Source organism: Nanorana parkeri, unplaced genomic scaffold, assembly GCF_000935625.1.
Source record: "Nanorana parkeri isolate BGI_ZX_2015 unplaced genomic scaffold, ASM93562v1 scaffold76, whole genome shotgun sequence".
Classification (NCBI taxonomy): Eukaryota; Metazoa; Chordata; class Amphibia; order Anura; family Dicroglossidae; genus Nanorana; species Nanorana parkeri.
In genome coordinates, this window is record NW_017306344.1 from 1,721,857 (window position 1) to 1,738,931 (window position 17,075).

Genomic DNA, 17,075 nt, shown 5'->3' on the forward strand with positions numbered 1-17,075 from the left:
AGTCGAAAATTAACCATCTTCCAGTATACACAAATCACCCATTGCATATCATGGTAATTTTTTTTTCTAACACTAAAGAGATGGCCTTGTACTCATTCCTTCATCCTGGTGGAGTAACCGATTGGAATGGCGCCATATTTGTTGCTGTTGTTTAAAAGAACACATTTCAAACTCCGTTTCGAACTATCGATAAAAAGGCGTCATTCACTTGGGTTATACTTACCCTTTAGAATCCAATGTTTCCGATGTAAAATTACAGTTAGAAGTACGTGAACACTTTCACTATATCTGTTAACTTGTATGCAAAAACACAAACTAGGTAACAGAAGAACAAGTTGGTCAGCAAGATCTTTTAAAAAAATTACTAAAAAATTATATAAATCCCATCATATCCAAGAAACTAGAGCTGATGCAGTCTAGCTAATGCAATTTTCTGAATCAGCGCCCCAAATAACCCCAAGAACAGGTCTGAAAAGCAAGGCACCAAGAAAACTGATTTCTATTTGTTGGGCTCTGTTATTGTTAAAAAGTGGACTTTAGCTTTAAAGAATGGTAAACATGCTGCACATTTTTGTTAATTAATTGCAAAACATTTTCTAACTTAAGACATGTCAGATGCTTTGTGTGTATATCACTGTATCACTGTCAAGAATTCTTTAGAAATTACACAACAGATTCAAATGCTTGTTATTTATATGCCCTTATGTGCTATGTGTGTAAACATCTCACATTTCCATAAACGTAATTATTTGTAGGCCAGAGCATTAAAGGCCGCCTCATCCTAACCTGCCAGGTTGGCATTGCCATTCTCTAATTTGCATGACTGTCACCATTTGTTGGCAGAGAGTATGAGACTTGTTTGACCCAGATTTGGACTTGTTTTTATGAAAAAGTGTGGTCAAAGACATTGTACAGAGAAGTATAGAGAGCAATAGTTTTGTATGCAGCAATATAATAACAGACACCCTGGGCATAGCTTTTATTTCAGAAGATTGATAAGCCATTGGTAAAAAAAAAATGAAAAAAATACACGACTGTTAGATGTTTGTCTGATACACCTCTGGTTATAGTTACCACAACTGTTTTAGGGATCCATAGACAGATAACTGTCATCAAGTCTTACAGAAATACCAATAATTTAGAATCTATGGGTGCCTTTACTTTCTTACAATGGAGATGTTCTTCCTTCTGATTACAACTGCTAGACAGAAAGAGTTTTTTTTTTTTTTTTAAATCCAAGTCATGCTCCTTAAACAAAAACACCCAAATGCTTAAGGAAACCAAAAAGTATAAGTGAGTGAAGTGAAGATATGTGAATGAAAGAGAGACTTATATTAGCTAACAGGGATTCATTAGCACAATTTAATGTGACTAAGCAATTAGTTAAAAATGTACCTTGAGTATATAATAGCTGATTAGAAAGAGCTGACCATTTCCACACCTTGAAGTGTGCCTAGGTACACTCCATTCTTCTAACCCCAAAGGAGCCTATGAGAAGTCAACCCTATCCTTCCCTTCTTGTGATTGCTGGATTACAAAGATGATGCCATCAGGGGGACAAAGTCTGGGAAGAGCTGTTCCAGAGAGACACTGTAATGGATGAATAAGTGAACCTTGGCAAAATAGCTACAGCAGAAGAATCTACATATCATACCTGATTAGAAACAGCAAACAGCAGACCATTTCCACACCTTTGAGGGTGCTAGGCACACTTCATTCTTCTAACCCCAAAGGAGCCTGTGAAGAATATACCCTGTTCACTACTGCTTGTGACTGCTGGATTGCACTGAAAGTGTCATCAGGGGACAAAGTTGAGGAAGAGCTGTTCCACTGACCATGTGTAATGGATAAAAAAGTGCACCTTGGCAAAAAACCTACTGCAGAATGCGTTTACAGTGAGTGCTTTCACATTCATAACTGACTAGTCTCACACTGTTTGAAGGCTGTCTGAATCTAGATCCACTTTAAAGGGCATGAGATTAACCAGTTGACATCCGCGGTGTTAAACCCCCTTCCCATCCAGGCCATTTTTCAGTATTCAGCGCTGCGGTACTTTGACTGACATTTATTCCGTCATGCAGCGCTGTACTGAAATTAATTTTATACCATTTTTTGGGGACAGATAGAGCTTTCTTTTGGTGGTATTTATTCACCACTGGGGTTTTTATTTTTTACTATATTAAGGAAAAATTACCGAAATTTAAAAAAAAAAACAAAGTTTCCCCTATATTAAATGATAAAACATTTATTATTACCCAATTTTTTGGTAAAATATAAAAGACGGGGTCACGTCGGGTAAAAAGACACCAAACATGTCAAGCCTTAAAATTGCGTGCGCGCGAAACCTCAAGAAACGATAATACCCAAAATTGGCCATATGCGACGCTTTAAAAGCTGTTACCGCTCATCAGTTTAGTGTTATCAGTGATTGATGGCCCTAAAATGATTGCTCTCACTGCGACGTTCGCGGCGATATGTAACATGTGTAGCGCAATTGTAAACACCCGTTACCGGGTGTTTGTATTGGTCGGGTCTTTTCTGCCCGTGCGTGCCCGCTAGGGGGCGCACGCGAGCAGAAAAAAAATGCCGTCTTGAGACGGCAACCCGCCAATGCAGCAGTGCCGTCCGTCCGTCCATTTTTTTACAACGGGCGGACGGCAAGTGGTTAAACATACGTACATGAACTAAGCCAACAAAGGAAGGCTGAATGGAAAAGCTGTATTTTTGGTGAAATATGATGCAGTAACACATTGATTACTAAATCCTTCCACCAGATGTCCACTAACTTTATCTTTGTAGAAAAATATAACATGAACAGCAAAAAATGGTAGATGGAAAAGGTGGGAATAAATATGAGAACTAAATATTTTGTAAACATTTGAGAAAGTAACTGTGGAAATGGCAGGGCAGGCTCACATTCCATTCACCTGCTTGTATACCATCCAACCTTAATGATGGAAAAGCTGTCTAAACACTTCAAAAGGAATAAATGTAAAATGTCATAATTTCTAGCCCTTTTTCCATAATTTCTATGGAATGACCCCAAAAGCATTTGATTGCAGTTACTTGCCAAAAAGAGAAAAAGATAAAACCATATATGCAAAGAGAAAGTAGTAAAGGGAGAGAAATGCAAAGAGAAAGTTCCATTGCTCAGTCTTTGAGAAATTGGCGCTGATTTACAAAACAGGAATTTGTGTTTCACATGTTTGGAAAACTGAAGTGGATTATGGAAAGTTTATTGTGTGAAGATCCTTAACTCCTAGTCAATCAGCATCCAAAGTATCTGCTCATTTAAAGGATATAACTGTAAATATCTATAGCATAAGAAACATCAGTTATATATTTCATAATAGTATATTTCCATAGTGTAAAAAAGCACACATCAAACTTTCTAAGTAAAACTTTATTGAAATCAATAAATTAGTGAGGTACATAATTGTTCTATTGCAAACGCATCTATTTCCAAGTCAAGTTTCAGTAGCTCAAAGCATTCTCCTAACCCTTTATAACTAGAATTATTCTTCCCCCTTAAGACAAAAATACCCCTCTTTCTGGTGATCATACAGAGTGAAGGAGAAGCAGGTAAATGTCTGTTTTGAGGGGGAACCACCTACATTGGTTGCAGATCCTAGCTCCATGCTGGTGCATGCATAGCATTCATATAGGAAGTGCAAGGTCTGATAATGACCCAGCACTAGTAGGCAGGGGGCACCAACCAGGGAGGACCCCACACAGCAAGTGATGCATAGGCAAGGGAAGGGTGATTAGGTTATTACAATTTCACAACCAAACTTATGTGATCTGATTTCAGGACTGATTATTACTGGAAACTTGTCTTCATTTAAGAATGAAATGGGTACATAGTGCTATAGTACTGTAAATGCCCACAGATATACATATGGGGAACATTTTACCTTCCCTGATAAGACTTCACCCAGCCTCTGGGAGATAATGCAAGGGAACTTTTCCAAGTGACTGACAACAGAGGCCAATAGTGTGCAGTGAGGTAGATAGCCAGGTTACATACAGACATAATAAACTCCCATTGTTGTATGGGAAAGCTTAAACACTGGACCAACATGTAATGGCCTGTTAACATGGAGAAAAATCCATACCTTTCCTATAGCATCATCTGGATATTTTTTTTCATGTACTTATTGAGTAGTTGATAAAACAAAAGGTAATAAAAAAATAACATTCCCTAAGAAATGTTACTTCTTACAGCCTGCAGCCTGAATTCTGGACAGGCAAACGTGTGCACGTGAAGGTGGCAGATAAAAGATTGTTGTGAAGTACTTTGGAAATGTAACCAAAGAAGAAAAATGCTCCATGCTCCAATGCTACCTGCATGAGAATTCTTTCTTTCCAAACGCAACAGTGCTATATATATAGATATACAGGTATATAGAGATATAAAATGAAGCCCAACTGTTTTTTTTTACAGAGGTGGCTGCTTCTACAATGGCATCACATCTTCTAAGACTCAGATGCCCACGGCTATACAGGCATCATGCATGCTCAGCAAAGTTACAAAGCATTCATATTATAAACTACTTCTACAAATACAAATTAAACTTTGCTATAAAATAATGCACTTCACCCTTATCTTAGAAAATTATAATTACTTTATAATTGTGAAAGTATTATAATCAATGTTTTTAAAATGTAGTATTTTTGGATTTTTTTCCTATCTGAGTCCCTATTGGGGAGATTTCCCCTCACTTCCTATGGAAAATCCCTGCCCGGGGATGTAGACAAAAACACAATCTTAGGGCCATTAGGAAGGGTAAGAACTTCTAACAATGTTTTTGTTGATGTCTGTGCCTATTGTCTTGTATTTTTGTCTTTTTGTCTGGTCCTACCGACAAATGCCTCCCCTTATTAGTTGTCCTAATGTCACAGGAATAGGAAGTTAGAAATAATGGCTCTAGCGAAGCTTTGACTCTTCCCAACTCTTCAGAACTAAAAAATACTGTATGCGCACCCATAAGATTGTTGTCACTCCCATACAGAATCTGTGAAGATTTGCAGACGGCATGTATATGCAGTTTTTTTGTATGGTTTCTGAGGTTGGAATGAAACTATCCAAGTGGAGGTGCCCTTGAAGCATGCGGATGAAAGGGACTTCGATTCCTCACCAGGAAAAGTACCACCAACTGCACATTTTGTACAGCATTTTGAAGCATGAAACATAGAATGTTTATTGTAAACATATATGGATACCTATACTTGATTATGAACTATGCTGTGCTGACACCAGTTGCAAATTCCCCAGGTTAACCCATATTGCTAATAAAGAAACTATTCCTGTTTGCCAGCATGGATCTTTAGATACCCCAGCATGAGCAAATGTGGCATATTGAAAGCATGCTATATATGCTAAATACTGGAATTGGGCTGGGGTTAATTGCATTTACAAATGTCTTTAGAGATTAAAACAGCCTGATATGATCTGTTCCTGTGTAATGAAAATACTGTGTCCTGTTCTCACATCCTATCTTTCACAGATGATTGGATAAGGGTGGTTATAGTTAATACTGGCCATAAAACATTACTTTTATCAGTAAACACAATGCATAACATTTAATGATTGTTTGATAATGTTTTCTAGAACTCGTGGAACTTATTCCACACTCATACAATGAATCTCATGGATTCGGAGATGCATTGCAAGGTCAAACTACTAAGGAAATGATTAGACATCTATTGTTATTTGAGGTACAACTATAACCTATGGAACCTCAATGCATGTGGGCATTGCCCATCAGTTACATGCTAAGGGAGCTGGATACGGGATGTCATGCTATGTGTGAGTTTCAGAAGGAGGACGTAAGACAGAGCAATGCAGCGAAGCACAATGCTTTGCATATATTTAAATAATGCTTCTCCTAGAGAGAAAGCTGTGCAAATAATATTGACTGAACAGGGAGCTTCCCCATCAACATAAAAATGACATACTACGTTCTACATACCATCATAAACAATAGTCTGTAGCTACAGCTTCATACAAGCATCACTCACACTCACAGTCTTTGCCCTCTACCATGCAGGTACAATCAGAAATGTATGTTTGTGTAAAGATATTTCAGTGTGTGCATATAGCTTTGTATATTTTTCAATCCATCCACACCAAAATGAAAAAAAGAAAATTAAATTCCAGTGTTTGAACCTTAATGTATATACAAAGAGGTCAGTAGTTCAAAAGAATGGTGGAGGCAATGCAGCAAATGGGTTTACTGATTTTTAGATAAAAGGCTTTGTTTGAGGGCTAGTTCACACCAGCCCCAGTGTGTTCCAGCCCGATTGGTGCCGGAAGGCACTGGATTGCATTCCGGCCAGCTCACTTTGTTTGGGGCGGGAGGGGGCATGGCGGTGCATTGAAGTCAATGGCACCGCAGCCACGCCCTCTGGCCGCAGTGCGATCACCTGCACCAGAACGCCTGCGTTGTAGTCCTGTGCGGTCAGAAAAAATGCTGTATGCATTATTTTTTCTGACTGCACCGGAACGCAAAGCCGCCCCGATCCACCAATCAGACCGCAACGCACTGGGGCTGGTGTGAACTAGCCCTGAAAGTCCTTTTGTTTAATAATATTGACAATGTTTAATACGTAGTTTACTGAGCAGTAGATTTCTGCTATCGGGAAATGCTAAAGAAACCTTTGTGGCAGCTGCACTGAAGTTATATAAACAGCTGTGTAAGTTATATAAACAGCTACATTGCCAGACCCAGAATACATTTGTGTTTGTTCAATAATGACAACAATGATATCCTATAGAGTACCTATATGCAGAAAAACAATATATGACAGATCCCCTTTAACTGTATATAGATCCCATACTAACTCTTCCTCCAACAAGTTTTGCAGTTAGTGCATAGAAGAGAGGAAAAAAATGAATGTTACTTACCCTCTTATTAGGAAAAGCATTGACAGTAGCATAATGCAGGCTCATGTTGTATTTCGATCTCAGGTCACCTGAGCTTCAGGGGAGGAATATGCAGTAGTCTTTGTAAAGTCTCTGTCACTAATGCCTGAGGCCGGACTCACACCTAAGTCTTAGCATTTTCGCGCGTAAAAACATGTATGTGCATTGTTGCATTCTTACACATGTATACGCACATATAATAATTAGGAGCAGATTGTGATACTTTGAAGTCAATGGATAGAATGCGTACATCTTATTACAACGCCCGTTTGAATCATTTCCTATTGAGTATATGGGGGCAAAATGAGCTGAGATCTGCCAAAAAGAAGCTTATTTACTTTTTCTGGCGGCAGGCGTTTTGCTTATTGCGACAAACCATTAGGTTGCACAGGGGTCATAAGAATGAATGGGATTCTTTCGGTGAAGCTTTTGGTCAGGCTGAATCCGCTGTGACAATATGCTCAGTGTGAACCAGGCCTTACGGATAAGTTGTACTGGTCTGTCTGAGAGGAAGCGAGATGTATAGCTTTTAACAGATCCTGTATTTTATAATATTTATTGCTCTCAGTAACTGCAGTATTAAACACCATGGCAAAGATGAAACACATTAACATTGAAATCTAGTGTTAGGCTATAGAACCTAAGCATATATAGCTATATAATAAACTGCATTTGTGTTTCTTTTTCCTCATATATTGCATGTATGTATTGCTATCAGTTCTACACCTCTTTGGACAGTCTGAGACTCACCACCTGCATGAAAGTGAACAAAACCTGGGAGTCTAACTGGAGTCTTAGGCTATAGAACCTAAGCACTGTGGCATTGTGAGGCAATACCACGGTGTTAGGTGGCCTCAAAGTCACCCAGGGTTCTCAGCCAGAGGGGCTGAGTGGCTCCAGGAAGACAGTACGTGTACCAGGAGAGAACTGCCTTGTCAGTTCTTTCCAGGTTTTCTGGATCATAGTTGGGATCCTGGAGCCAGGAGATTTCTTAGAGCTCTGGGTGGGATGAAATCTCCATTCCTGGGTCCATGCTTTGGTAGTGACCAGCACCTGATTGTGCACCTGTGTACATCTCTCATGAAGAGTGTGCTGGGATGTGTTCAGGGCCCCACCTGTGAGTCGGGAGAGCTCCACCCTGGAGTCAGTGTGGAGGCCAGTGCAGCAGGGAGCTGCGGGTTTGTGAACCATATTGAGAGGATTGGCATGTTATTGCCGTTGTCTGGAGGAACCAGACAGTGGCCCTAAAGATTGAGGCCGGAGCAGCAGTGCTGCAAGAGAGACAGATGTCGGTGAGCCCTTATCTGTTATATGCTACAGCAAGCTATTTATGTTGGATTTCGTGTTATCTACCGTTTTGAAAGCAAATAAACTGCATCTTACTTACACCTCCGGTCTACAGTGGAGTGTCCTTGTTACAGCACATATAGCTATATAATATACTGCATTTGTGTTTCTTTTTCTCCATTAATTGCATGTATGTATTGCTATCAGTCCTACACCTCTTTGGACAGTCTGAGACTCACCAGCTGCATGAAAGTGAACAAAACCTGGGAGTCTATCTGGACAATCTAGATATAGTCAGTGCAAAATGGGTTGGAACCAAAACTGTCACCCATGTTAGGTGAGAATATATTATTGGATATTTATCTTTACACAAACAGCATTGAATTGCATTTCTGTACAAATAACTTTCATTCAGACATAAGCACCCACTCATCAACATACATACACAAAGATTATCATACGTACACATTTCTATAAAGACATTCATTTGTAGACATTGACTCAAATACTTTAAGCCATCAGGTAAGTTGCCCTCACATTGTCCACTCCAGCAGATGAACTTTTAGTATTCCTAAAAAAATTGTCCCTCTTCTTCCTCTGGAGATGAAGTGTGAACAACCAAAATCCATGCTTGAATTAGTTTGTTGAAAAACTGAACAAAAAAAAATTGAACTCAGCAAAGAGAGCGTTAAGTAATGAGCTCAAGTTTTATGTGCACCAATCCACCTGCTCCCCCACACTCAGGAGATGAAAAATCCACAGGAGCAGCATCTGCATAATAAAATCTTTGAGGCACTTTCTAGAGGCTGAGAGCTATACAAAATGGTACTCGCCATCTTAGCAAGACATGGAAGCAAGAAAGGACAATGCTAGTTGTGGCCACAGTGCAGCTCATTATTGTAACCTGATTGACATCTCAATTGCTTCACAGCCGAGACTGACACATCTCCTATCAATAGCAACATGGCGCAGAGAGAATATATGGCTTGTCAAGTCCTTTCCACCTCTCTGTGACACTAGCGATCCCATTTCCAGAGGTCCCCACTGAAATTGCATAAGGATGATTTATAGTAATTTCTTTTTTAGAATGTGGAAATTACAAGAGTCAATCCAGCAAGTATACATGATCAAAATCACCATATGGTGTCTTTGTTCCTGATACTATGATGGAACATCTCTTTCTTTATAGAGTATCTCAAGTCAGGGGACATCTTTTCTTCTTTAATTCAGGTCTCTCATTCGATATTATTGCTGTCTGAGCGTGAAATATTAAGTGTCTGTGCAGACACCGATATATCTACTTGATCTACTGGACTATGGTAGTCGGATGTCGTGTCCTGATCTATTAGTGGCATTTGCATGGAAGACAGTGTGCAGGAGCTCACTGGACCTTTCTTCAGACACTGAGAATAAAAGCCAAGAAGGACATCGAGCTTGTCTTCAATAGACTGGACCTTGAAAAGAAAATAAACCTATTACATGTCAGTAGACAGTCAAAGTAACATCTGATGAATGTAAGAATAACATAATTAGTTTCACTTGATCCTTCCTAAAATGAAGAGCTAACATTAAAGCTCAGTTTTGAATCTCTAGTCAAATAGGTTTGGAGCACTGAGCACACAGCTTGCCTATGCAGATTTGGTCACCTGACACAACTTATTTTAGACTGTGCATGGACCATTCTTTACTATATTTGACCACATTTGACAAATCCAGATGTTCAGCACCTGTGAAGAATGCTGTCTGAGGAAATCATAGTAGGCGTTTTATTAGAACAGCACACACATACTGATGTCCTGGTTTAAACATACATGCGTGTGATTTGGTTGAAATCCAAGTGGACACCTGTTGGATTGTGAATAATTGAGATGGCTCGTACATGGCACTTTAAACTTAAATAGGGATATGTGTATGTATTATACTCTGTGCAGCAATATTGGGGTCTAACTCCAGGTTCAGCTTTTAAATGTAAGTGAAAAATGCCTTTAATATAAAAATACTAAGTATCATCCTATATTCAAAATCATGGAAGAGAAGAAAAATAATTTATCAACAACATGAATGTATAATCAGATACCTCTGTGTATCAGAGGAGAAGCCACTCAGTCATGGCACAACAATTTAATTATTAATTATCATAATCATTGCCATCACATCCACAGTGTGACCGCTTATTCCTACAAGTGCAATCTTAGCTGCGGTCATTAAAAGCCTCCACAGGATCAATAGCGGACTTTCCTATGTCACAGATGGGTTACAACCCAGGTCCAGATATATGCTAGCCCTAGGTCCAGATATGTCTCCATCCTTAGAGTTTCACCACAAGATTATTATTTTCCGATTTTTAAGAAGGAAGTATTACAGGGTCCACAATTTTACTCCAATATCCTACAGCAATAATGTTAGAAACCAATAATACAAGTAATGTTATAAACAGTAATTTAAGTAATATATTATACATGGCCTAAGAGAAGAGACTAGATACCGAGATTGCATTTAATAGGAATGTGTATATGAAGTGTATAGGCTGTGCCATTGCTTGAACTCTCTTTCTGAATACTAGTTCCCTGGCTGTTATGCAAATATATTGGCTTCATTAATTTCTTAGTTTCTGACGTACAGCAAGTATGCATATCAGAAATTCTTACATGGCCACCTCCATATTTCTCTCAGTACAGGTTTCCATTAATGTGTACAGAATCAGCAATGATTCTGAAGTTCTGTTTGAAGGCCTCTTTAAAGGTGAAACATAATATTTGGAACTTATCTTGAAAGCTATAGCAATGTCCAGACTTTTTTTCTGAATGGACTTTTCCAAGAGTAGCTGGTGTCCCTTCTCTGACTGCGCAATGTGTATGCAAAGCTGAATATTCGACAATGGTATAGAGCACAAAACAGACATAACTCATATATATAGAGTATGTATTCCATGTATTAATCAAATTATGATGTGGGTGACAAGCTTTACATTGCATCGTGACCACATCTCTTTAGTTGGACAGTGTTTTATTGTGCTGCATGCACAGTGGAAGAAATATTTTAGTTTTTTTGTGGAGAAAGTGAAATGATTCCAAAGTGCTAATAAAAATCTTCCAGCATCTTGGGACTATCTATCTGATGATTTCATTGTGACCCAGTACTGTACAAGACATGTTGCTTACCTGCCTCTCAACCTTCACCACTCTTCCCATCATACTCAGTTCGTCAGCTGTATCTACTTCATGTCCACTGGGGGTTTTCTCTCCTTTCTCCCGTGGCTTCTTCTCCATAGGAACAGGACCTCTGCCGATGATTTGATCTACTCTGTAACAGTGTGAATCAACAGTAATACAACTGATTATATGTAAATGACTTTGGTTCATTCTTGTGCATCATCAAACACTTTACTGATGTGCACACATCATGTCTACACTCCAGGAAAACCTGTCATTAAAATAATACTACACATCTGATTTTGACAATGGTAGTTGCCTGACTGTCTGCCTACTCTCTCACTGTGTTTTAGGTCACTAACCATGAACAAGTATGTATAGCTGAAGTTCTGACTGTATGCTGACTTATTGAGTTATTGCATGCTTGTTGTGGATCTAACACTTTCAGAAGGAGGTCAGCAATGGCAGCCCCCATATTTGTCTCATAATAGGGTGAGCACCCATAGCCGTATTTAGGAAAAGACCACTTTTACTGGATATTTACACGTTTAAATCTCAACTGAACCCTCGCTATTTATTACTGTAATGTAGCCAGACTACATATACTGTAATAAACATTGGGCTCCTTTACTTTTTTACACTAATGCCATGAACACTGCTCCAATCCACAGCGCTGTTCAGACAGCAAGAGAACTGTTGATTAGAGCAGTGTTCAGAGGGTGTGATGAACCCATATAGAGTCTGGCAGCTGCTTTGTGTAACACAGATGCGGTCTGAATCCTAGATATTTTGACCCTCTGCTGCAACACTTAGCAGTATAACATTTTTTAAAAGAGACCCTTATTTGTTACTTTACATGCAGCCCTGCTGGACCGGCTCTGTGCAAAGGCTGATTGTTGCCCAAGGTTGGTTATCACTGCGATCACATGGCAATGTATACATTATATAAGGAAATAATAATTGGATAAGAGATCCATTCATTATTCCTAGTGAAAATAAGCTGCAGCAGCAAAAACAATTAAAAAAATGAAGTTTTAAATAACTTTTACTTCTCCCCCTCCCGTATATGTCATCTCCATTCTGTCTCTACTCTGATGTGTGCATTAACCCCTTCTCCTTCACCTCTCTGTATGTCTTGTATATTTATCTTATCTAGTGCACCATTATCATACTCCTTGTTTGAACCCCTGAATACTGTCATGTTTCTTAGTTTCCAAAAATATTGTGGCAAAAAATCAGATCACTTTGTAGTGTCTAAAAACATTTTAAAAACTCCAAAAAGCAGTAATTTCAGAGATTTTTGGACTGTCCTGACAATTTTTGGTCTTTTTTACTTTGTATAGTAATTATTTTCTTAAATGGCTATTAAATACCACCAAAACAAACCTCTATTTGTCTCAAAAAATGATAGTAAATAAATTGTGTTGCAGTATTGAATGATGGACTAAGTCTTAGTCAGATTTTTCCCAGGACTGAAAACTGAAAAAGGACCTGGCAATAAAATGGGTGTAACATGAATGGAAATGGTTAAAGTATATCTAAAATTAAGCACAAAAATTAAATATATAGCAGGTTACCAGTCCACAGATGTGGTGGCTGCATTAATATTCCTTTTTAAGCTAAGTACATTTACTGCAAGTACAGAAAAATACCTGTTAATCCTGTCAGTAATGCAGTATGTTTGTAGGTACCTGTGAACTGCAAACAAATCTCAAACTGGTATCAGTCTTGCCAGCTACCGTTTTTGAACTAAAGAAAACCTTCCCCTATTCACTGAAGAAAGAATAGGCCGAGGTGTTCTGCAGTCCTGTCCTATAGTGAAAACACTGCTTCTTCATAGATACAATACAGTGAGTTAGTATTGTCAGCCTAAGACAGGAAATTTATTACTGGCCGGTTCACCAAAAAAGGGGGGAAAAAGCCTTTTTAAGCTTAGATAATCTTTGACAGGCAAGGCAGTAGGGCTTTTATCTGCAAGCTTGGTCCTAAAATGTGACTTTTCTTTTTATTTAAAGTCGGAAATGTAAGTCACAATTTGCAGTTTTGCAATTCAGCAAATGTTGTTAGTGCTTGTAAATGTTTATTAAATTTGATCTGACAAAGCAGGTTAAGCATAAGAAATTAGAAACAAGCCAGCCAAAAGTGCAACTCCAGCTGAAATGTTTATTTTAGTTTTGGATACTGCGTGAACGAGATAAACCTCTATCAACTTTTTATTTGCTGGATATGTCCCCATCTGGAAAATTTCAACCTACCTACTGTCTACTTTACAGGTGTTAGACAGAACAGGTAGTAAGGGAATATCTCTCCAATCTCGGGCTATGTGATATGTATCAGACAGAACAGGATATGAATACAATTCCCTCAATGGGGGCACAGGCAGCAAAAAATGTGCCCCCATTAGGTAGATATTCTCTTACTTCCTGTTCAGGTGATAGGCATTGGGCAGAAAGGAAAAAGAAAAAAGTTCCCTCCTACAGGGACAGCATTTGAAACCTTGATTGAATTTCTAACCCTTTCTCATTTTATTTAAAAAAAAACTAGTTTGGGCTGTTGAGCTTAGAAATATGCAAATGTAGATAAAATAAATGTAGTTAGCTTTGAGGTCTGTCATATCACTATATGGTATTTCTCTTAAAATCCCAGCCCCTATCTGTTAAACGTCACTGCTAAGAGTTTATTTTGCCAGCACTCAAAATCCTCCAAGCGAATCCTTAATTTAGCAAAAAAAAACCAAAACTGCAGCCTTTGACGCATTTTAGCCTAAGTGGTCTTAGTCACGACTGAGGCCACTGAAGCAGAAACGCGTGACTTTGTGCAGTGAAACAGTGACTTTCTGCAGTTTTTATGCTTACTAAATAAAGGATTAATTTAGAGGATTTCAAGTGCTGAGAAAACTTCTTTACATTGTACATTTCATCTTTGGAAAGAAGGCTAATCCGTGCACCGAATGAAAGATGCAAGGCATTTACTAAAAAGAGTGAGTTGTGTTTTTTGTTTGGACTTAAAAGTTCACTACTGTCCTAACCCCTGCAACAAATAATACTAGCTTGAAATATTAAAACCACTGAAACAAAAGTACTCTAATCAGTCCAAATAATTGGAGGTATCCCCAAGAGAAATTGCTATTTGCTATGCCTGATGAAGGGACCCTGTGTGGCCCCGAAAGCGCTTGTGTAACTGACATGAGTTTGCAATAAAATCTACGAACTTTGATCCTATAAGGATTTGGTGTGCTGGTGATGTTTCTGCAATTATCCCCAAGAGAAAAACACCTTTTTGCTTTATGGACCAGTATCCAAATTATTACTGACTTTTTTATTAACAAATATTGATTCAGAATTTTTTTTGTCTGTGCACAGTGGTCATCCGGAATCACAACATCCTGTTGTCTTTAACCAATCAGATGTAAAATATTAATTGTATATGAATTGGGTCTTAAAATTTTGATTTAGCCTCACAATGACCCTCATACTAACTCTCCCAATAACCCTACCACTAAAACTAACCCTCCCGAATTTAAGTGCAATCCTTTGCATTCTCACCTCTCCTGCATCAGGATCCTTCACTCCGAAGATCAACCCTACTTGTGCTGGAATATACTGATACTTGAATCTACTGATTTGTTAAATGGGGCAGTTTCCCCCAACACTAGCTGTGCTCCTGATTATTAAAAAGGCCACACATGTAGACTCTGCATTGCAGACGGTGTATTTTACAGCAGTGTTACAATCCAGGCTTTTTAATACACAGTTTACCACTGACCGACCCTGGAGGCTTTTGATTCGTCCCAGCATATCCAGATGGCCAGCGGAGTACTGCTCAATCACATCCTTCACATCATATGGACGGAGAGTCTCCTTGAATTTCCTTTTTGCTACCAGGAACTTCAAGATCCTTTGGGGAAGAAAAACAGTCTGGGTCAGAATATGACATCATTTAATAATCTAAAACTTTTCGATTACAGATACATCATTTAACTGTGCATGGTAATGAGAGTTATTCATGTGTGTATTGTTTTGCTGTAATACGTAATCCATTTTATCAAACAGCTCTCTAGATTATTGCTATGTTTAACAATATCCATTCTGCAGTACTCATAACAGTATGTTGTGCTCACCGAAAGGCTCTGATCAGTGTTTTCACAGTTGGCATTATTTCCTCCATAGTTAGATCATTGGGGAGCCTCTTCTCATCATTACTGTCATCTCCTGCTCCCTCTGCTGGGAGGAAAGGATAATGTTCACATAATTGTGTAATTGCAGTCAGTTACTAGATACCTCTTTTAAACAGAACACAAGTTGCTAAAAATGCAGTTTCCTCTGGTATATGAGTCATTGGGGATTTTGGTAAACAATTTATGGTGCCCTTTTACAAAGAAGCATTAAATACAATTATTGCACAATGCTGCAAACAGCACAGATTGCAGTCTGGTTGTATACTCTTTTTACTTGTCTGTGCTGCAGTGCCATGCAAAAAGTTCATTATGGTGATTACTCCAAGCTTGCTAAATGGCCTATTTTTGAAGATTTGATGATTGGTACTGTATTGTCATAATAAAAAACTAAATTGTAGCTCCCTAGATGCCAAGACTGTACACACGGCATATAAGTGGGGTAAACCCAAGATTGGAGGGCAGTGAAAGTGAAGCTCTTCTCTTAAATCACCAACCTGATGTCGAAAAACATTGGGATCTTCTGCACTTCTAGTGTCTTAGGAGGTGGTGACAGACTTACATAAAATTTTTATTAGGAATAAAACAAAAATCTTGAATTTCTAATTGGTGCTATAAAATTAAATTAATAATATTATACCTCTGACATCTGCTGGACATTTTTCAGCTTGCACATGGACAAAGGATCTATTTATCTAAAGCCTGCTTTGCTACCCTGATCTTTAACTGCTTTCTGGATTCTAATTGGACTGGATTTGGTTTGACTCCTGCCTCGACCATCTGCCTGTGGGACCACACTCCTGCTCTATGAGTCAGGACCACACTTGGTTTGCCAGCAAGATGGCTATCATCATCTGACTTTTCTCATGTGTTGCAATTTAGTGTTTTGGCAGCATAACATCTGTAATATCAGCAGCTCTGTTGACAATTATGCTGCACCTCAGCAAGGGTCCCACACCCCTACTAGTGACATGAAGGATCCATCATATGTCAGTGTTCTTTTTACAGTTTTATTTTGTACTTTTGCTTCCCTGCATTGGCTTAACAGCTTCTTATGGATATATCTGCTTTGAATTCCAGTGGCAAAATTACAATGCCTAACTGATATATCTTTATAGTTTATATCTTTATTTTACAGTATGAAGAATGCAGCCAGAGGACAGGGATTCTCTTGCTTGGCTTTAAAATGAGTTTGGAGCTCTAGCAGGATGAACTACCACATAGACATCTAGGGTAGTCAACTAATGATTCAAACCTCCAGTGTCAACCCCAAAATTCAGATATTAGTTTTGGATGAATTTAGCCTTTAAATTTTTTTTTTACATAACATCGTTTATTTTACATCGAAGAAAAACAAGAAACAGAATCAGCAACAACTAAATTAACATTAGATATGAATATACATTAATAATAAAATGCGGGATACAACGTCTTCACAAAGGGGTATACAGTATACAGAAAGCAATTTAGGGAACAGAAAAAAAGAGGAAAAAATAAGTATAACAGGGTCAGAGGTCATACGAGGTGAAGCCAATCA

At 38.5% G+C, this 17,075-nt stretch overlaps 1 protein-coding gene across 3 annotated transcripts in view; it reads right to left on the reverse strand.

The window, feature by feature from the left end:
• Nucleotides 1-9,435: 9,435 nt before the first annotated feature.
• Nucleotides 9,436-17,075, reverse strand: part of KCNQ4 (potassium voltage-gated channel subfamily Q member 4) — a 158,814-nt gene continuing 151,174 nt past the window's right edge. For 2 of the 3 annotated variants that reach the window (XM_018576755.1, XM_018576754.1), the window contains 4 exons: nucleotides 15,485-15,584; nucleotides 15,130-15,261; nucleotides 11,374-11,515; nucleotides 9,436-9,666 (listed from right to left, as the gene is read on the reverse strand). In XM_018576755.1, coding sequence (XP_018432257.1) covers nucleotides 9,448-9,666; nucleotides 11,374-11,515; nucleotides 15,130-15,261; nucleotides 15,485-15,584 — 593 coding nt within the window. In that variant the 3' untranslated portion in view covers nucleotides 9,436-9,447. Of the gene's footprint in view, nucleotides 9,667-11,373; nucleotides 11,516-15,129; nucleotides 15,262-15,484; nucleotides 15,588-17,075 lie in introns of all 3 variants that reach the window. The other variant, XM_018576753.1, reaches the window with a different exon arrangement.